Consider the following 21,526-nt stretch of genomic DNA (forward strand, 5'->3'; position numbering starts at 1 on the left):
CTAACTAATTGTAAAACCCAATCATTGGAAGACAAGAAATTAAAAAAAAAAAAGCTAAAATAAGGTTGATTCTTAGAATTGCATCAGTTATTGGCATAGGAGCTGGATCAGCAATGACTTCTGAACCCATCTGTATTGTTTGAGTTTTTACTGTGGTTTGTCACACTGGAATAAGTGTTCACTGTTTTTAGTGGAAAGCACTCTTCCTTGATCCTGAAGAACCTTTGAATGTGTTTAAGCTTGTCAAGACAGTTTTTTATTGCAGCAAAATTGGGAAGTATACCATATGCACATTTGAATATTTATAAGGATTTTATGTATTATCCTTTATGCATTTTAGCAAATAGGTGTTGTTGGCCTCACAATAAATTTTGAGAAGATACACCGTAGTTGTGTCATGCGCTGATTCTTCTAAGGCACTTTGAATGAAATCTATATTTTACCTTGTCTGACAAACAGGGCCATTAAATATCTCACTTGAATGCTCATTATTGTTCCTACAAAACCTTTCTTGAGAGCCAGGAAATTACAAAGGTAGATCAAAGTTTAAAACTTTGGTTTTACTGAACTTGTAGAAGTTTTGTGTCTTCACTAGCTTCTACAAAAAGCAAAGCTGCTTTCTTAGAAGTATCTGCTGATATGTAGTAAGTTGTCCTTATTATTTGGATCACTTGTATTTACTTCAGCCTTACTACTTAGCTCACTGCAATTTTGGCTTTTAGTGCACATTTAATTAAACTCAGTCATTGCTAACAAAATTTTATCGCGCTTTGTCACCTCATCTTCATTTTCATGTTGAAAACATTACTTTACAAATATCTCTCTGTGTGTTGCAAAATCAGAGACCATAAAAGAGTCTTAGAAATTACGTGGCTGAAAGTACCTGATCTTTAAGTGTATGCTTCAGATTATAATTTTGTTATACTGCTTATGAACTAACAAATGTACTGTGATCTGCTATATTGCTATATGATTTAATGTGCTCCCCTAAATTCCGAAATATTTATGTTCACTTCCTCCAGACATTCTGGAGTGCTCTGAGGGCTAATGATTTGTTTGTGTATTTATATCTTCACTTATAAATCCTTAATTTGCTTGCAAAGGACAACGAATGACTATCTGTCTCTCACAGAACAATTAACAATGATCAGTTTTGGATAATTGTAGACCATTATGAACATCCCATAGAGAGCTATGGCTTGGATGTAATTCTCATTGCTGAGACTGGAGTCTTTACTCAAACAAAGCTTTCTTTAAAGTTCATACAAGCTTTTACTGTAGAAGATGATGAGACAGGATTCCTGCCATGTTCATTCTTCCTATCCGTACTACCATCTTCGGTAATAATAGTTAGATGTGGAAGGTTTTAGTAATATACAGAAAAACTGAAAATTAGGTGTAGTTATCTGATATTACTAAAGACTTGGTTTAGCAGTCAGAAGGTAATGTATTTGGAGACAGCTAGTCTCATTCATCAAAGGGTGAAAATATATTTATCTTGAGGAAGGCACATCCAAAATGCTGTATTTCTTTACAGAGCATCGCATTTTCTTTTCAAAGAATTACTTATTTCATAAAGTTTACATAAAATGTAATTGCTAGCAGCTTGCAAATTCAACAGAACCTTAGAATTTGCTTTTAGAGTATATTTTACCAGAAACTTGTGATCAGACATCAGGTGATTACTTCCCAGATACTTTCCACAGAGCCCATTGGTCCTAAGATTTCTATTTCAGAACTTCAACCCAGTTTGTGTGAATGTTTTATTTGAGGACTTTTCTGTATACTTTCAGGAATTATTTACCTGATCTCGGCTCTTGGCCACCTGGCAAGTTCTGTGCTCTTCCTGACTGTTTCTGCAAGGGATGGGGGTGGCCTTCCCTCTGCCACCAATGCAGCTGTTACAGTAAACATCCTACAGACCCCTTCAGCCCCTGCCGTATTTGAGAGATCCCGCTATGCTTTTTCTGTTCCTGAAGATGCACCTGAAGGCTGTCTCATCGGCACTGTAAAGGCCAGAGGGCCTCCGAGTAAGTTGTTTGCTGAGATTACACTGCATCTTAGTTGTGATCATTAGCTGGAAATATCTGCACATAATTTTTTTTTCTTAACTTTCATATTATTTATTTAGTCTGTTGAGCATTTAGTCATTCTTATTGTTAGTATTTACAACAACTGCTGTTATCACTGCTGTATCAGGAAGCTTTCTAGAACAGACGGAGATTGGTGGTGCTCTCCTGGGTGGTCAGTGGGGAAAGGCACCTGTCTCCATTTTTTTACTTCAATGTACAAATCTACTTTGCAATATAGTTAAAAATACCTTAAATGGTTTCCTGATACAATTTTTGCATGTAAGTGGGTGCTGTAGCTTCCAGGTGGTTTTCTATAACTGTAAATGGGGAGGTGGGAAGCACGTTCTGAAAGCATTAAGGAAGAAGGGTCTATGTGACAGCGTGGCTTGTGTTAAAGCATTAGCCATGAAAGACAGATCTTAGAGCAATACTCAAGAGCAGAGAGTATTCAGAAGTTTCAGGGATCTATATGAAGTGCTGCTGCTGAACCCTCCTGACATTTTCCCAAACTGAGTGGTGAATTCCAGATAAATATCTATGGGACCTTTTGAAAATGTATTTAATCCATCTAGTTTCTTTATTGTTTTTAGAAGGAAATGGGTTAGCTTCTTCTGGGACCCAGTCATAAAAGATTGTCCTGAGAACCATATATATTTTATGCAAAGCTTGATGACGGATCTATACATATAAGGTGATAGAGGCAGACGTTTATGAGTTTGATCAGTAAGATCCTCCCCTTTTCACCTCCTTGGAAGGATAGTATTGACTGTTGTCCTCATGATAAGGTAGCACCTGTGGAGTGGCCTTGATAATAAGCCTGAACCTTTAGACAGCTTTTGCTTTAGGTGTCAGCTAATGTGTAAGGGTTATAGCAGTGGCCATCCATGAACAATTCAGTAAAATGCATTTCTTTCAGAGGACTGCCACCTATTTCATTCTTTGCTATAGTGAGTGTCTGTGTGTAGTGAAATTACTCCCATAAGACTAATTTATACGGGTGTTTATCTATATTTCATATCAGGGAAAAACAAAAGCCTATTATATTATACTATTTTCTCTATAGAGTTTTGTAATACCAGTGAGATGAAAATCAAAGAGTACACAAATGGACAAACTGTGTACAGTCAGATCAAGCCTTTGCAGTATTTGTTACTGAACAGCTCCAGGAACAGGAAGGAGGTGGCATAAAAAAGCCCTAGAAAAGTAAAAAATCTGTATAGCTTAAATTTATTCTGCTGAATTTAACACCATACATTCTTCACAGATGTTCTTGCCAACCCTCATGTTATCACTTTACTGTTTAATTTTTTTTTGTTATTATTTCTATTTCTAGATTCTTTAGAAGTGGTTTCTTATCGAATTTCCTCGGGTGATCCACATGGAAGATTCTCTATTGACCCCCAGTTTGGTATCATCCGCACCAAAAACCAGCTTGACCATGAAACTCAGTCTGTTGTGGTGCTCACTATTCAGTCACAGTTGGGTAACTCCCCTGTTTATAGTAGCACCCAGGTCAATATATCTGTGATAGATGTCAATGACAACCCACCAGTATTTCTTACCAAATCTGATAAGGTAACTATTTCACATACCCAGCCTCCTGGCACTGCCATCTACATTGCTCATGCAGAAGACAAAGACAGTGGCCTAAATGGGGAAATCAAATATAGTATTACAAGCAAGCAGTCAAATGCATTTAGCATTGATCCAAGTCGTGGAGTGGTAAACCTCACTAGGACGCTGTTTGCGGATGAGCAGCAGGAATATATTTTACACATTGCCGCTGAAGACTGTGGAAATCCCCCTCTGACTTCTTTGCTGATGTTGACCGTGATTATTGAAGAGCAGAAGATGGGCCCTACTTTGGTTTTTCAAAATTTGATGTATCAAGTAGAAATCAGTGAAGCTACTTCTCCAGGTGCCCAAATCCTTCAGGTGCAAGCTCACTCACTTAATCTACACAGTGTTTCCTCCAAGCTGATTTATTCCTTAGAGCCTAACACAGATTCTGTTTCATTTGGAATCAGCTCTGATAGCGGCTGGATTTATCTTCGGAGACATTTGAACTATGAATGTGCACAGATACTCAGTTTTAGAGCGGTGGTCAGCACATCCGAGGATGAAAATCCCAGTCCAAATGCAAGTACATCAGTAATAATTAATGTCCTGGATGAAAATGATAATTCTCCCATGTTTATGTGTGAGAGCTATTTCTTTGAAGTGGAGGAAGATCCACTTCCCAAGGGTGTGATTGGCACCATTACAGCTGTTGACAAAGACTCAGGAAGAAATGGACAACTTTCGTATTTCCTCTTGTCTGAGGGAAAGTATTTCAAGATGAACTCCAACACAGGTAGTGTTTTATGATTTGTAATATGCCTAATATTGCTTCTGGAAAGCAGCCTTCCCTAAGGGAATGGCAGTAAAATGTAAAGCTTTCAGGAACTGCTGCTGTGAATCTCTTGGGTTGGTAGGTGAATATTCCAACTCAGAGCTTCATGGTTTTGGGAATGAAATAAATTTGACACATTTCCATGAAGAATGAACTAATCCTTAGATTGTTTTTTTTCATTATTTCATTCTGGTCACTTGATCGTAAGTCTCAGTGTTTTAATAGCAAATAAAAAGAAGGAGTTTTAAGTTATAGCTTCAATAGATCGTACGAAAAACTTAATTGCCTGGGACCGAATACAGTTGAAGAGTACGGATGAGCCATAAGTAACTGTGAAGGGTGGCTATGACATTTAACAATTACAGTGTCCTAAAATGTCTGTGAAAAATTCTGTAAGTTATATCAAAACTGAGTTCATGTTGCACATGGCACCACAGAAAGCAAATTGAGAGTAAATTTTCATGGCACAGATTGCACTCTGCAGTGAATGCCTTGAGTAACAGATACTATGTCCACAGAGTATAGCACCACAGAGTACAGCATGGAGAGCCCAGAGAGAAGGAATCCTCTCAGGAACACAGGCACTTCAAATAATGCAGCTTAGCAAAGTGAAATATAGCGAGCAAAATCAGCTGTTTAAAATTCCTTTTCCCAGATGTCCTGTCCTCGTGGGGAGTGAGGAGACTCTCCCAGAATTTTTCTGTATGAATTCTCAGAATAAAACTGTCATTTCAAAGTAGGTTCCTCATGAGTACCTTTACAGACATTTAAAGGCAAACAGAGTACTAGGAGTTAACCAAGAAGATCTTAAAATAGTATTTGGTTATCTGTGTGAGGGATTTTGGTCAACTGCAGATCTTCAGCTACACTGAGTATGGTTGAGCAGATGGAGAGACGATTGGGTCAGATTTATTCGCTGGGTTTACCAGAATGTATAGGGGACATAAAGCTTCCTGATTAATGCACAGACATTGTGTTCAGAATTTCCTAACCCAGGGGCATTATGAAGGCCATTTGTCAGCAGTTAAAAGCCTGTGCTGATGTATTCTCTGTCCTGAAGTGTGGTGAAGAAAAGGCCAGGTGGATTTCTTTGTCACGTTGCTTCATACTGGTTTATGCTTTTGCTCTAGGGTATCTGCTGTACAGTAAAGGATGTAATATTAATTTTCTTTTTTCGTCAGGTGAAATTATAAACTGGGTTGCACTGGACCGTGAAAAACAAGCTCACCACCATCTGACCGTGCTAGTAACTGACCACGGGTCACCACAGCTTAACGCCACAACAAATGTGTATATCGCAGTGAGGGACCTCAACGACAACAAGCCCCTCTTCCCTCAAGCAGCACCTGGGCAGGAGATGCACTTTAAGGTGGGTGCTGGTGGTGGGCTGCTCTGCCTGGCTCTGAGCACCACCCTGTGGCAGGACCCCAAACCCCTGTGTTGTGAGACACCGGCAGTAGGGCATCAAGAGAGAAATGTAACCCATTCTTAATTGAGACTCGAGTACATTTGGGAATTTCAAAATTTAGCAAATTATTACACTTCTCTGCCTTGCATATTGTTAGATGTAAATGATATACGTGTATAATCTTATATATGCAGTAGAATCTATTTTAAATTCTGACCTCTAAGTCTGCTGTACTGAAGATTTTTGAATTAGTGATATATGCAGATCATAACTGTGGATTGCTAGAGCTGTATTATTGAATATAATTTCCTGAAATGCTCTTTGCACTGACTGTACATATTGCTGAAATTGAAAATAGAGCAACAGCTAAACTTTTGTGTTATGGCAAGGGATATATTTTAAGTCTCACTGTTATCTATGTATATTTGCAAATTATTTATAAACTGCTTATGACAGGTTTTGGAAGGGCAGCCATCAGGGACACTTATTGCCACTGTCTTTGCAAAAGATTTTGATTCTGGAAACAATGGTGTTGTGCAGTATTCAATAGAACCAGGTAAGAATTTAAAGTGTTATTCATAACAAAACATACATTGAAAAACTAAAATTCTAGAAGTGCTCTATATATGTACAGGATTTTATGTCTATTTTGTGTCTGTTAGAATAAACATGCCTGTGAAAATAGGAATTGGGACTATTATATGTCTTTTGAAGTACCTGAAGAAGCAGCTACGTTTTCTCCCTTCCCACTCTGCCCCATCTTCCCAGGGATTTGGTTGCTTGTGTGGTAGGTCAGAGAGCATTCTAACAGCACTCAGAAAAGATTAGGACCCTGATCTTACACTCTACAGTTTAGTGTTTCAGTCAGTTGTTTAACATGTTAAAGGAAAGATCTTTCTTTTCCCATGACCAATTGAAAATTTTCCTGCTAAAAGAATGGTTCATGACAGTCTGAGACAGGGATCAGAAGGATCAGCAGATAATCTGGGCAAACAACGAGGGTTGTGGGTTTTAGTTCATATTTCACCCTTTGTTTTAGCACTGCAGTCAGCTGATGGCGTGGCTGCTTAAAAACACTTATGTTTAGTTTATCCCTTAATTCTTACATGTAGTATTTCACTTCAAGATTATGCTATAAGATCCAGTTTTGTTTTCAGCAAAATAACAAAGCAGCCCTGGATTAGAACACATGTGGGACTGTGGCATTAACTATGGTAAGAGACATACATAGGATCTCTGTTTTTGCCGCATAGCAGTTGCTGCGCTTCAACACAAGAGAGAAATCTGTCTGTAACCTGTAACCAGTGACGAAAACATGTCTGTTCCTCCTGCTTTGCTTTAGTATTGAGTCTAAACAGCAAGAAGTGCCAAGAACAGAACTATTTCTTTTATTTTGGTATGTTCTCTATTCTGCCAGCTTAATGTAATCAATACCTTTTGAGCTTGGTATTTGTAGTCGATTTGCGCATAGTGTGTTCTGTTTCATCAGAGCAAGAAAACGTTTGCAATATTTCCATCCACTCACTGCATTTGCTCAGATATTCTTTTCTGTGTAGGTAGACCTCAAATGTGGGCTTAGTTGGTTTAAACTCATTACGGTAATTCGTCACTGCAGGGTAAAGAGCAGTACACTGTAAAGCTACATTACTCCTCTCTCTTAAAGAGTGAGGGAATCTGTAGCCTCTTCTTACCAAAGCTGAAATTACTATGAGAGTCCTGTGTATTATATTATGCTGTGTATGTACCCTTTTGGCTTTTGTGGAGTAGCAGAAGATCCAAATCCACAAGATCCAGAGAACTCATGCTGCTCTCTTCCACCAAGAGATGCTTAAAAAATGAGACATTTAACAACTCTATTGAAAACTTTGTAATTGAAATATATGTAGATAATAAAAGCCTGCAGGGTCAGTTTACGGCCATGCTTTTATTGCCTTGATTTGGATGCAAGTGACTGCCTCTTCCAGAGGGAATTGAAGCGAATTGTAGGTTTCTGCATTGTGAATAATAATATTTTGCATGAAGTGATCCCCCTTAAGAAAAAGGGAATAAGTAGTACCTAACCCTTTGTTTCGAAGGGTGATGGCCAGGCAATGCTAGACATGTTCTTTAGGGGTCTCTGCCTGTCTGCATGTTTAACAATATCTCCTCCCTTCACACAGCACATTGGATTTTCTTACTGGCTTCACTATAGAACCCCAGAGGGGAGTAAGTAAGAGTTCAAATTATAAAAATGACTGTCAAGACAAAATATGACTGGTCTTGCAAATGCTGTCTCTGGAAAGAACAAAAGGATAAAAACAGCAGGAAAAAAAAAGCCTGAAAAAGCCCTCCCAGCCTTGGAACTAGATATTTTCCAGATAAATAAATCCAGAAACTGCTGAGCTTCTCTTGATACTAATTTTTTTTTGTTGTTGTTGTTGTTAGTTGGCTCACAGCCTTTAACATCTGGTCTTCTGTTTCATGGTAAACTTCTTGCCTGGTTTGTATTTAAAATAATATATTCTAGTTCTGGGACATTTTTCAATACTAAAATATGAAGAAGAAATATGATCTGATTTACAGCTATATTTGTTAAACACAAAGGCATCAGGTTAATTGGAAGACTTCATGCAGACTGGTGCTTTTTTCAACAGTTGAGGGACTGCCGCAAGATTAAGAGCTGTGTGTGTCAGTGTCTACGTTCAGTTTATAAGAGCCACTGGGTAATTTTTAGTATTCTTGAGACCTTAAAGAAAGGCCAAGATAGAAGCAATAGATTAAGCTATGCAGGAGTGCTAATGACAAACACCAACGAATTACGTAAGGAAAAAATCTTTAGAAGAACTGTGAGCTTTACAAAGCAGAAGAATTTTAGCATTCAGAGAAGAAATGTTTCCTTCAAAGTAACCCCCTTCTTCCCAGAAAATCAAAACAAATAATCCTTAAACATTTGTCTGTATGGAAATGCATGATCATATGGCCATACCTCTGCTTCTGTGTTCTCATTGAAAGAGCAGCCTAGTTCAGAGGGAAGTGTATGCCAGCTATGTGTACTGTTCCTTAGTGATGCTGACAATTGTCATCATTTGCCTGGCCTTCTTTACAACTGTCAGTTGGTTAGGTTATTATATAACAAAAATTAGCCTGTATTTATAGTGCATCATAAGCTATTTCTTTGTGTGTTAAGACTTGCACTGACTAAGAAAGGGTTTTTACAGTTTTGTTTTGACCAGTTCTGCAGAGAGAAGCCTAGTTTACACCACTAACGCATGAATTGGCATGTGATGTACCTAAGTATATGGACAAGTACTTGTTCTCCAGGGTGATTTGCAGGAAGCGTTCCTGGACTTGCAGAGGGCTGTGTTTCTGCTGCAGCTGTGCAGTGTTCAAGCTCTTTGGGAAGCATGACATTGCCTTCCTCTTTTCTCTTAAGGGAAACAACTTTTCATCCATCTCAAAAGAGAATGAGATGGCCAAGACACTAAGTATTTTAAAACCTAGGAAAGATACAGTTCTTCAGGAAATTCAGGAAATTAGATAGACACGTGTAGTTAACTATCAGTGCATGCTGACGTCATGAATATCTGAGAAAATTCTAGTATTATTTTCTCTCTGTTTTCTGGGCCATTTTGACTGAATGCCAGTCACTGGGACAGTTGAATCTTCTGCTGAAGTTTATAGCCACACATTGCCTGGGGTCTCTCGGGTCACCTTTTTTTTTTTTTTTGTCCTAAACTTTAGTTTCTGTGATTATGTTTGAGAACACAAAGTTGAGAAAGTGCCTGGGCTTTGGAGAACCTTATGTAAATGAAGACCTGGCCAACAGGTTGGACAATGCAGTGGTGGAAAATTCAGTGAAAAAGCGTATCCATTATTGGCAGGTTAGGGTAGAGCTGCAAGCACAAGAAGAGACCAGGGGCCATAAAGTCTAGTTATTAAGAGATTTATTTTTTTTCTGTTCCATGCTTCATCTGCTCTTCTCAATTTCCTTCTTTCTTATCAATTTTTCCTGTACTTATTTCCTTTTCTCTTCATGCAAAAAGTGACATCTAATTTAGAGTGTATGATACAAGCTGCAGTTGCTTAATTCAGGTGACTTACAGAGGTGAAAGCTGAGCAAATTATGCTGGAAGTGCAGGAAGCATTAGCTTTTAGACCAATAACTGTCATGCTCTTTAAGTCTAAAACTTAAAAGCACCTTTTCCCTTATTCCTTACTTTGAACTTCCAGAAGAGTGTTGAGGAGGATTTGGAATGTATTTAGAAAGTGAGCAAACTACCACTCCCGTGCACTTGCCCTTAGTAATCTTGGGCAAAACTATTCAAAAGTGGTCTATCTCTTCTCTTAGTGTGTCTTCTATTGCATAGGTTGAAAAGCAAAATCTGTCATTAGGTAGGCTTTTGAAAATCAGAGATTGAAGAAATTACTTTAGCTACAAAATGTAGCATAAAATTTTATTAGTCTATCTATGGATGAAGGGAGAAAACCCTTATGAAATGGATTTTTTTCTCAGAATTTTTTTCTGGTTTGAAATCAAATGGCTACACTTTGAAGTTGTCCATGAATAAATTTAAAAATAGACTGATAAAAATATCAGAAAAATAGAAATAAGTTGTTCCAGTTTTGACTGTCTGTGTAGTGCAGTAGCAGATTAAAAAAATATATAAAAATAAAAAAGCTATAGTCAGACAACTAGCCTGCTCAGTGTTTTTTTCAAATTCTGTGGGTGCTGAGACTTCACAGTTGCAGATGAGGTGATTGGGTAAAAAAATCAACATCTATTTGTGCAGCTAACTAATTTGCATGTGCATATTTGGAGAACATAAACAGCTTCATGCTTTCTTGGGTGCCTATGGAAATATAGTTCTTTATGGGTGTTTCGTGTACTGTAGCTGCAATAAATTTATTTTTACCACAGTTACTTATTAGAATAGCAGCTGTTATGCTGCATGACTTTCTTTAACCTACTAGCACACTATTAAATATTCATATAGCAAAAAGTTACTTGCCTTGGATTTTAAGAGAGAAGGAGTTATGACAAATTTGATTTTCTCAGTTTCTGGGGAGATATACCAAGTAATACATACTTTCCAATTTTACTGAAATTGGAGAGTAATTTGTATTACATTCCTTGAAAATGGGAGAGGTGGGTGTTGATTTCTTTTCCCGGGTAACAAGTGGTAGGATGAGACAAGAGGAAATGGCCTGAAGTTGCATCAGGGGAGGTTTAGATTGTATATTTGGAAAAAATTCTTCATGGAAAGGGTTCTCAAGCATTAGAAAAGGCTACCCAGGGAAGTAGTTGACGCACCACCATTCCTAGAGGTATTTAAAAGACTAGTAGATGTGGCGCTTAGGGATGTGGTTAAGTGGTGAGCTTGGCAGTGTTAGATTTACGGCTGGACACAAAGAGCTATTTACCCTTTTATGGTGGATTTTATGGGGGAATTTTTCTTTGTAACTCTAGAATAAATGTAATCTGATGTAGCTGCAAGTAGTAATTGTAATTAGAAGTTGCTTGTTATTAGCATGCAGCCAGTCCTTGATGAAGGATGTAAACATAATTTCTAATAGTCACATGTTGCTGCACAACGAGATTCTAGCTACCCCCAGTTAGCTTCTGGTTCATAACAAAGACAGGGCAGGCAGCATCGCTGTAGTTACGGTGTCTTAGGAGTAGATAGGGCTCTTTGCTGACCCATAGTTGGTGAGGGACATAGGCCAGCTGTGTATCCAGTATCATTTACTTGACCCTTCATGCCAGTTCAGAGACTAAAGAGTTAAATTCTTTCTCTGGCCTTGCCTGCCAATTTATGTTGGAAGTAGCATAACCAATCCTGGGGTGTCTGCTGCTCTCCTGATGCACATACCATTGCTGTGAATAAGGTGGGTACAAAATTGAGCATTTGCTTTAGTGCATAGCATTTCTGTCTGTACCTTTAGAAGCAGAGTGTTTTATAATAACTGTGTGCTTGATAAAGGAAGAAGAGGTGAACCAAATGAGCCAGAGATATCCAAATAAGCGCATCAGGTTCCCTTTCCTCTGGGTCCTGCTCCTTCTTACTGTTAATTACAATGTTCAGTACCATGGAGGCAAGCTGAAGAGATCTGCAATAACTCATATCCATTTTTTCCCCCATAGAAGAGGATATAAAATACTTCCAGATTGATGCTGTCAGTGGGGAGTTACGAACAACCTGGTCTCTGTCACACGCTGAGAGATCAGATTACAGAGTGGTGGTCACAGCCAGGGACCAGGGGACACCTTCACTTCAAGGACATGCTGCTGTTTACATCCAGGTACTTGTTTATGACGTGGAGGTACAACAGTTATGTTAGATACATAAGTTGTTCCTCTGAATAAACAATTTTGGGAAAAGATAAGGAAATAAACTGAAGAAAGAAAGAAGTTCAAAATTATAAGCACCTTGTCTCATGATGATTCTCTTTAGCCATTTTTCTTTTGAGGGTGGAAATGAGAGGACAAACTCAATTGTTAAGAATACACATCAGCATTCTGTGTTGTCCTACAAATGGGTGTTGTTTGTGCTTTAGTAGAAGGTCATTATGAACACTGGAAAAGAGAAGGAAAACATCCAGGTAGGCGGAATGCAAAGCAAATATCAGGAGGGACTGAAAATGAGGGAAAGGGTAGATATTTTTTTTCTTCACTATGTTACTCTCTTTTCAAAATTCTGTCTCTGTAACCCAGCATAAGAATAGCTCATTCCTTTGTGCCGGTTTATACAGGGCTGCTCTGCATGGGACGGTGAAATGCAGTGTATGCTTTTTTCACAGCCAGCCACCTGCTGTTCATCGAGCCACACTGGGGCTGCTTGGTCCTGGCTGCCTGTGTGCTGCTTTATCCTAGTTAAATGTCACCAAGGCTGCTATTTTCATGTCACACAGAAGATGTTTAATTTTGGATAGCTTGGAAAAAAACTGCTTCAATGAAGACAAGGCAAATGCACTTCCCACAGTTAAAGAGATTCTTTGATTTTAAAACATTAACTTGGAACACTGGAGCAATCCATAAGGAATGAAACCCTGTAATGACATAAACAACCCTCAAAAAAACCATTTATCTGCTTGTGTTTGTCAAACTGTATAATGTGTTTTCTTTGTCGCATCTGTTCCTGTGATGCTCTCCTATGCAGAGGGGCATTTGAAATGCTTCAGAATAGGGGCAGAGACAGCAGTGTTCAAGTTGTCTGGTTTTGGACCTCTGTGATTCAAGGGGTGAGAGACTGTCTTCTCCCTTTTTTTAATGTGGGAACGAAAGATAAGAGTTATGGAATCACTGGCCAAGGACTATTCGAACTCTTACAGAGCATGTTGTTTGTTTTCTGGCTTTGAGGCGTAATTAGGATAAATACAGTCACAAATAACAAATTATTAAAGCCTCAATTAAGGAAAACCATTTTCATTGCACTGTTAGTAATAACAAGGGGAAAATATTTCACTCTTGTGCTTTTGTTGCAGGTAATCCCACTTCCCAGGGGGACATCCATCTTCTCCCAAGATTTCAAGCACTTTGTTGTACCTGAAAATTTTAAGCCTGCACAAGCGTTGAATTCTCTGAAGTGGCCTGAAAATCACTTAACAACTAACAGGAAGCTACATTTCAGTATTGTTGAAGATGATGATGATGATGATGTTCATTTTGAAATAGATAGCTTGACAGGAGACCTTTTTCTTTCCAAGGGACTTGACTATGAAACAACTTCACACTTCCTTTTGCAAGTTATTATAAAGGATTATAATAATAAACCTCCAGAGAATAGTACTATCTTCCTAAGTATTGATGTAGAAGATCAGAATGATCATGCTCCGTATTTTCAAGATGACTTTGTAGTGATAGGCGTAGAGGAAAATGTACCTGTTGGCACTGTGGTTTACACATTCAATGCAAAAGATGGAGATGGCAGTTTTCTGAACAGCAAAATACAGTATTCCTTAGAAATGAGTAACATGGGTGAAAATCCATTTCATGTTCACCCTTCGTGTGGCGCCTTGACCACAGCTTTTCCACTAGACAGGGAGATTACTCGCTTTGTGATCCTTACAGTGTCTGCGTCAGACCAGGCAATAAATCTGACTGATCGGAGGCGTGATTCTCTGGCTGTGAAAGTTGTTATTTTAGATATCAATGACAATAGTCCCAGTTTTACATCTTTGCCTCTTTCCTATGTCATGGAGGATGTGGAGGTGGGCTTTCTTGTACACCACATAACTGCCAAGGATCCTGATGAGGGAAGAAATGGACAAGTTACGTACCACATTCTTTCAGGCAATGAAAACAAAGCGTTTGTATTGGATAAAATCACAGGTACTGTAATTTCTGTAGGATTTCTTATGCTGTGTTCGTCATGGTAATATTTGGGAGTGCATACAATGTAATACTGAAATACCACATTACTGTGGTATTCTCCTCAGGTGATTTACTGTTCTCGGAGTTAGTTACCTTCAGCATAGCGTCACACAAGCATGACGTAGTACATGCAGTCGGGAAGCTCAGTGAGACTCAGCTCAAAAATTTCTACTTGACACATGTACTGGAGTACTTTCCAATAGCACATTAAGGAATGTGGGAAGAAAGTATGTGCAGTGGAATACTTTATTCTGATTTTTTGCATGATACATACTTAAAGCACATGCACACACATATATGTAAACATGAGGAAAGGCAAAATCAAATCAAGGAATGTGCATTACACTGTGGGTGGAACACGTTAAGTGGAGGTTCAAAGTGCTGATGAATCTTATTCTGAAATTCTCTGGTTCCCAAATGAGTTCCGTAACTATTATACCATCTGCACACAAATGCAAATCTCACCCTAACAGTTGCAATATTTTCTGGTTCTTATTTTGAATGCATTATGCGATACAGATTACACTGATTTGTAGAGCTCCTAATTGTATGACTTATGTGCAAAAGAACACAAATATTTAAGTTAATTAAAGTTAAAAAGTTAAGCCCAAAGTTAAATAAAAAGGAATCTCTGAACTTCGCTTGAATATTCCATGGATCCCGATTTCTCTCCATGTGAAAATGAATATTTCTGAGCCAATTAACACTATAAAGGTAATCACAAGTAATATTTGACTCCAAAGTCCAGAAGTTCTGCAGCAGTGGCACAGCATGCATGGTGGTGCTACATTGAAGCTGTGAGTGCGGCAATACCTGGAATCCTAACCTGGACCAGTATGTTTTTTAATATCATCTGTCTTTATAATAGGACTCCTAACTACAGCGCAGCTTCTGGATCGTGAGATTCAGGAGCGCTACAGTTTGACAGTCATGGCTTGTGACGATGGCAGTCCAGCTCTCTCCGCCACACAGGTCCTAACCATCGTTGTTGTTGATGTGAATGATGAGACTCCAGTATTTTTGAAGCAACTTTATGAGACTGCAGTTTGTGAAAACCAAGATCCGGGGGAGGTTGTAATAAAGGTGGAAGCTGTGGACAGAGATGCAGGTAATTTATGTCCTTTTGTTATTATTTTCATTATGGACCATAATAGACGGATCAAATCTTGTTACCTGCTGTGATTCCATATAGAGCTATTGCGCTTTTCCCAAGGTAGTGTATGAGTTACAAAACGTGGGGTTTTGTTCCAACCCTCGAATTTTATTCAGGGCTCGGAGATATTCTGAGTTGTGCACCGGGATAGTTTCAGCTTAAATGTAAAACGTGCATTTGCATGATGCAGGGTGACTCAGCCTACTGTAGCTTTCATGTGAAGATAACCACCAAGCTCTGATTATAAATCAGCAGACAACGTTCGACTCAGTTAAAGTTAATATTTGAGCTCCTTGTTGCTCTGAATCAGAGCATTTTGAATCTTTTAAAAACAGTTCACCAGAGAAGGGTCCTGGTTCTGTAACAAATATGAACTAATCTTTTCTGACCAGAGGGTGGCACTGTCATCCAAGATTTTCCAGTTAGTTGCTGTGAAGTTATCGTGGAAGCCGCTCTGGATTTCAAATAGTATTTTCCGTGGGTAAGAGCGTTAATGCGTTGCTTTTCAAACACACACAGAAAAGATGAGCAAGAAGGGATGGTTCATATGCTCATTGAATAACATGACAGGACTAAACATGGGAGAGTCTTTGCCAAGTGAAAAAAAATTCCCTCCAGATCTTCATCTACCTGCTCATTTGAAATATCTAAAATGCATATGATGTTACAGGTAATTTGCATACGGGAGAGAATCTTTAGTAATGTCACACAAAATGCATATAGTTGGTGTAACATGAAGGAGTTACGCAGTGTCTGTAGACTGCAGTAAAGATAAAACCTGGAAAGATAATTAAATATTACAACAATGCTGCAACTGGCCCAAAGGTTGTCAGTAAATTACTTGTTTTGCTATGGATTCACTTTCTGTGCATCTTTAGAATGTTTAAGGTTGTGTAATCGAAAAAATAGATTAACCATTCTATGATTAAACAATAGATTTTGTTGGTAAAATAATTTTCCATATTCAGTAAGATTTATCATTTTAATATAGAGCACATATTGATTACAGAAGGCTGATGTGGGCTCAATAGAAGTATTATATAGAAGAGACATTTCCCTACAAGTATGTAAAGTATTTAGAAACTGGGAATGGGTGGGTAGCCCTGTCTGTGAAAGTCTTTGGCAGCTGAGCAGCATTACAGTCTACCTCTGTACCTCACTTTTCCAAGTATTCTCTCTCTTTTGTGGATCACACTATTAAAAAAAAAAAAAAAAGGCAATACTTGAAGTAAGAAGTTGCAAGATCGTAGAGAAAAGAAGTAGATATTTGTTTGAATTCCTCTCCCTCCTTTCTCCATCCCTTATATTTATTTGTTGCACGTCTTGTGGGAAATACAGCAGAAGTGAAATTTTGGGAACTATTTAGAGAATGGAGCAGGGTTGGCTTGGCAGGATAGAGGGGAAGGACATTCCAAGTGTACTGGGTGGCACAGCGTGCGCCTGCCTGTGCAGACACTTTGGGCTGGAGTAATGTTGTGGCTGAAGGTTCCTTCCAGCTTTTTTTTTTTTTTTTTTATTAAAATATATTTTCCAGTAACCACAGTCCTTCTTTCTCTTTGCCTGATTTAGCCCCGCGTCATGTGCGTGTAACAATATTGTTCCAAACAAATACTGAAGTGATGCTCATAGTGTAAGAAAATAGGATTTATATAGGAGTCATGTAAATATAATGCTATTCACTTTTCTTATGTTTTTGGAATACAATTTTTGAATGACTCCTCTTGTGATGTTCTTTATATTCTACATCACAGTTTTTACTTCATATTTATTCACTCTTCAAATTGCAGTTCACATCCCACTAATCTTTGCATACTTTGCATAGTCTCAGTGGAGGACTTTCCTACCATGACAGGTTTGTTTTTTTGGTTTTTTTTTCATTTTCTATGTTCCCTGACTGACCACAGCGAGATATCATTTTTACTGATAATTGCAGCCATCACCAGCTTTCTCTTTTATTTGTCTTTATACTTCCTTCTCTTCAAAGAGAAGAGGGAAAGCAAGCAGCTGTCACCTGCTTTGTATTTGGCTCAAGCTTCTGAAGGCTGGTTTTATTTTTGGAAATCACTACTGAAATTTTTGTTTGTTACGATTTTCTTTCATGTGGATTTCCATGAAGCTTCTTGTTCAGCCAGCTCCTTCGTGCACATTACAAGAGCTGCACTTACTGCAACTCTATGTTGCCACACTTCTTGTAAGTCCTCTTAAACTGTAGGAGCTCTTTACCCAACCCAAGGCCAACATCTAAGAGCCCAACGTCAAAGTTTAAAGCCCAAAGTTTAAAGACGTGTAATACAAATAAATACTGGGGAAAAAAAGGCGCAGGAAAACAAATATACCTGCAGCATATTTAAGATCGGTCACTGCTTTGTCTTGAGATATGTCTTAGCAGAACCTCTGAGTGAACTGAAGTAGCATTTGTCAAGGTCTGTTTTTAAGCCGAAGTGCACCTCTGCAGTTCAGTAGTTATGCCTGGAGCCTTAGAAGAAAAGTCTCTGAAAGTTGATGGGGGTGTCTGACTTAGAGTTATGAGACAGGGCTTACTGCCACTCACTAGACATGTTGTTTTGGTCACATTCATGGATTATTGTGGCCTTAACACTACTATTATAAAGGTAAAATTTGAGCCTAGATTTGAGGTGGAGGCATTTGTTCCCATTACTTTCTCACTAGTATTGCCACTAGACATATGCACAGTGTAATGCTGTGGCTGCTGCTTCCAATAAGCTGTGGGAGCGTGGGGGCTGCCCATGCTGTGGCAGGGGAGTGGGAAAGGGGACGTAAGCTTTTCCCTGACTGGAGTTCAGATATCATGCATCCACCCTGCCCTTTGGCCTGTGGAGGAAGGGACCCCTGCCACCGGCCGGTGGCAAGAAAGAGGCTTACCTTCTCTTCCAACTCATAATGAACAGAAGGGATATCTTGTTTCTCGTTTCAGATTGTAATTTCAGCCCCCAATGTGTGACTAGGACTACTGAATAATTAACTAACGGGCTAGATCAAATGCTAATGTGTCAGCTGCTGTGCCATGATAAGCAAATATGTAGAGTCATTACATTCCAAGAGAGTCGTCCTCTCTTGGACAGGGTGTGCAGCTCTCTCCTGCTGCTAGGTGTACACTCCTATCAGTTGGATATGAGAAAGGAGGCAGTAAGTATTTCAGAAATGAGTGTAATCAAGGTGTTACATATCTGTGTGCCTTAAGGGTTAAAAGTTTTAATTTCAACAGTGTGAATAGCCACTTGGATGATACCCGTATTATTTTTCAGCACTGTCTGTAAATAATATCCATTGTGAAATCTTTCAGTGAATGCAATGACTTAAAGCGGTTCGGTTGCAGGAGACCAAAGGTTAATAGTTAATATCAGCTTTGTAGTGTCACGTGTCTTTTCTTCCATCTGTAGTATATTGGTGATTAAGGATAGATAGATGGAGGCAGAGCTGCAAATACCTTTAGTTGAATGGTGTCTAATATGGGCAGATCAGCTGGTGGGTTTGATTACCTTACCTTAAATTTTCAAGGTACTCTCTTTGATTATCCTTACTGCTGTGATTTTTCTCCATTCTAATGGAAGGCTGGAAGAATTTTTGTACCTCATTTTCCTTTGCTATTTATTTGTACGAATATGTCCCTCCATGGATTTAATTTAAATGTGAATGCGTTTACAGTAATAATTCTTTCAATCAAATTTCAGTAGCATTGTCAACTATTTAGCAGAGCTATTCATAGGAAAACAGGGGAAGTCGTGGACGCTAAGAACTGCAGGCTCTGTTTCTTCTCTCAGACTGGTGTTTCTCCTTCAACTCAAGTGCAGATTGTCCTCTTTGCTATTGAGGCAGATGAGAACAGGCAGGCAGTGTTTAACTGTAAACAACAGTTTTATTATGAGTAGGAGAGATGTAGCTTTCCAGGTGCGCTGACTGTCCCTATACTACAAAAATTTGCAAAACGAAACCAAACCAAAACGCCAAACAAACCCCCACACACAATAGTACAAGCCCTTCAAGTATAATGTAAGATTAAAGTAATTAAAGTCAAAAATATGAGTGTGATGAGGATGACATAATACTTTTCCTCAGGAGAATGTTGAAACTAGAAGAAACATGAAAGAAATTATTTTACAATCCTATTAGGTGAGAATGCAGAGTCACATTTCTTGTTCAACTCAGGTGGGCAACTTTGAAAGAAAGGTTTTTAAAGGCTTGTACAATTTTAGCCTGCTGTTTCCTAGAGAAAAACAGGAAGACTCTTATCCCTGTACTGTATACAAGTCGTAGATCTATTTAGGAACTGAATGGTATTGACATTCAGAAAAACTTTAAGGGAGTGAAAATATTTAACCTTCCCCTCTGGAAATCTTACATGACTTTATAAAACCAAGCAGCATAATTTCAGAGGTTGTCTACAACTGGGAGCTGTATATGAGGGCTGAGATGTGCTGTGGGAACGTCCACCAAATAAGCTTTTCTGTTGAAGACAATTAGGAGATGGCTATCCTGTGAGTCCTGATGGAACTTAAGCACTCACCTGCTCAGTATTATGAATATTTAGAACTGATGGGCATGCCAAGAAGGAGATGTTTTCTTTAAATGTGTATACTGTCCAACGTTGTACTGTACAGATATTTGCATTGTCTCCTAGCGAATTTAAGTGGAGAACCAGAGCTGCCAGAGCAGCCCAATGCCCTGCCCAACATCCTGTTGAGAAATAAACTAGCTTTCTCTGGGAGAGCAGAAGACAAATACATGGATTCCACAATCTAAGTTTATGTCATCTTGCACCATGTTGATATGTCAGCTTGTTTGGAAACATGCCCCGAGTGCCAAAAAATGTTGCTGTGGTGACTTTGAGTGGCTTGAAAACTTAGGCACAAAGAAACATCTGGAGAAGGCTTTTGTGTTAATGAAGAAGCAGTTATTCACTTAATTAAAAATAATAATTTCAGCCGTAATCCGTTTCCCTGGGAGGGGAGGGGGCGAAGAAGGAGACACATCTGCAGACCTGAATGTGAGGAGCAGTGACTGTGTCTTATTAAGACTTCCATTTTTTTCTTTTAAGGTCTTAATTCCTTGCTTCAGTATGAGATCTTACCAGGAACTGGTTATGAGAAGTTCAAGATAAACTCAGACAGTGGAGAACTGATAACAACTGCATCACTGGACAGGGAAACCCAGGAGATTTTCAGTATTAAAGGTAACAGTGTGAAACAGCTATATGAGTGCCTGTAAAATGGGAAGTGAGAATGAATGTGGGATTCTTAGCAGCATTACCTTTTCTCCGTGCTGTCTGAATTAGGTGGAAGTGGTAAGACTTCAGGTACAGAAGAGCATATGCTTTTTGCATAGCACAAATAATTCTCCTGTTCTGCTATTATTAAGGAACACATGTTGTTGCATCCACAACCGTTGTATAAAATTTGATTTCTTTTTGTTAATCACAGTTTTGGTTCGAGATAGTGGCACTCCATCACTGTCGAGCACGGTGACGGTTATCTGCAAAGTGCTAGATGAAAATGATCACTCTCCTACATTTCTTCTTCCTGCATCCGAGATCCGTATTCCGGAGAACCAACAGCCTTCCGTTGTTTATGTTACCCGGGCTGTAGATATGGATGCTGGAAATAACGGAGCTCTGAGATACAAAATAATTGGTAAGTTGCATGCCATCACTTTTGTTAGTACAGATCAGGACGTATATAAACACCAGTATCCAAGTTTTTAGACTAGCCTTGATTTTGCCAGGCCTCCCTAGCTCCTATGTTATCCACATATTTCTTTCATGTGGAAAAAAAATAGATCTTTCACTCCTTTGTCAGCATTAATAAGCACCTTCCAGGCATGCTTTCAGTCTGCTTTCTGGATTGGAAATAGCACAGAAAAGAAAAACAAAAAATGACCAAATGCTGGAACAAGGTGCTGGAAGAAGGCATTAATCACAAAGGCATAATTTTGTCCATTTTATTATAGTTGTGGAAGTTCTGAATGTGAATATACCTTTGCCAATAAGTACAAGAATTAATCTAATTTTATTTATTTAATTTTATTTCATGAGGGCTTCTTTCACCGAGCAATTAGTAATGTCATACTTGGTTTTCATATTGCCAAACTTTTGCTGTGTCCACTATGCCAATATAAGCTCCACAGCTGTTCAAAG

General features: G+C 38.7%; 1 protein-coding gene across 1 annotated transcript in view; it reads left to right on the plus strand.

Annotated features, from left to right (window-relative positions):
* The window catches only part of DCHS2 (dachsous cadherin-related 2), a 113,135-nt gene that overhangs the window by 64,445 nt on the left and 27,164 nt on the right, over nt 1-21,526 (plus strand). The window contains exons 5-13 of the mRNA XM_054066045.1: nt 1,794-2,030; nt 3,406-4,425; nt 5,646-5,833; nt 6,329-6,428; nt 11,994-12,151; nt 13,334-14,180; nt 15,091-15,330; nt 20,432-20,566; nt 20,814-21,023. Of these exons, the coding sequence (XP_053922020.1) occupies nt 1,794-2,030; nt 3,406-4,425; nt 5,646-5,833; nt 6,329-6,428; nt 11,994-12,151; nt 13,334-14,180; nt 15,091-15,330; nt 20,432-20,566; nt 20,814-21,023 (3,135 nt within the window). The remainder of the gene's footprint in view (nt 1-1,793; nt 2,031-3,405; nt 4,426-5,645; nt 5,834-6,328; nt 6,429-11,993; nt 12,152-13,333; nt 14,181-15,090; nt 15,331-20,431; nt 20,567-20,813; nt 21,024-21,526) is intronic.

The sequence above is a fragment of the Cuculus canorus genome, chromosome 4, assembly GCF_017976375.1.
Source record: "Cuculus canorus isolate bCucCan1 chromosome 4, bCucCan1.pri, whole genome shotgun sequence".
NCBI lineage: Eukaryota > Metazoa > Chordata > Aves > Cuculiformes > Cuculidae > Cuculus > Cuculus canorus.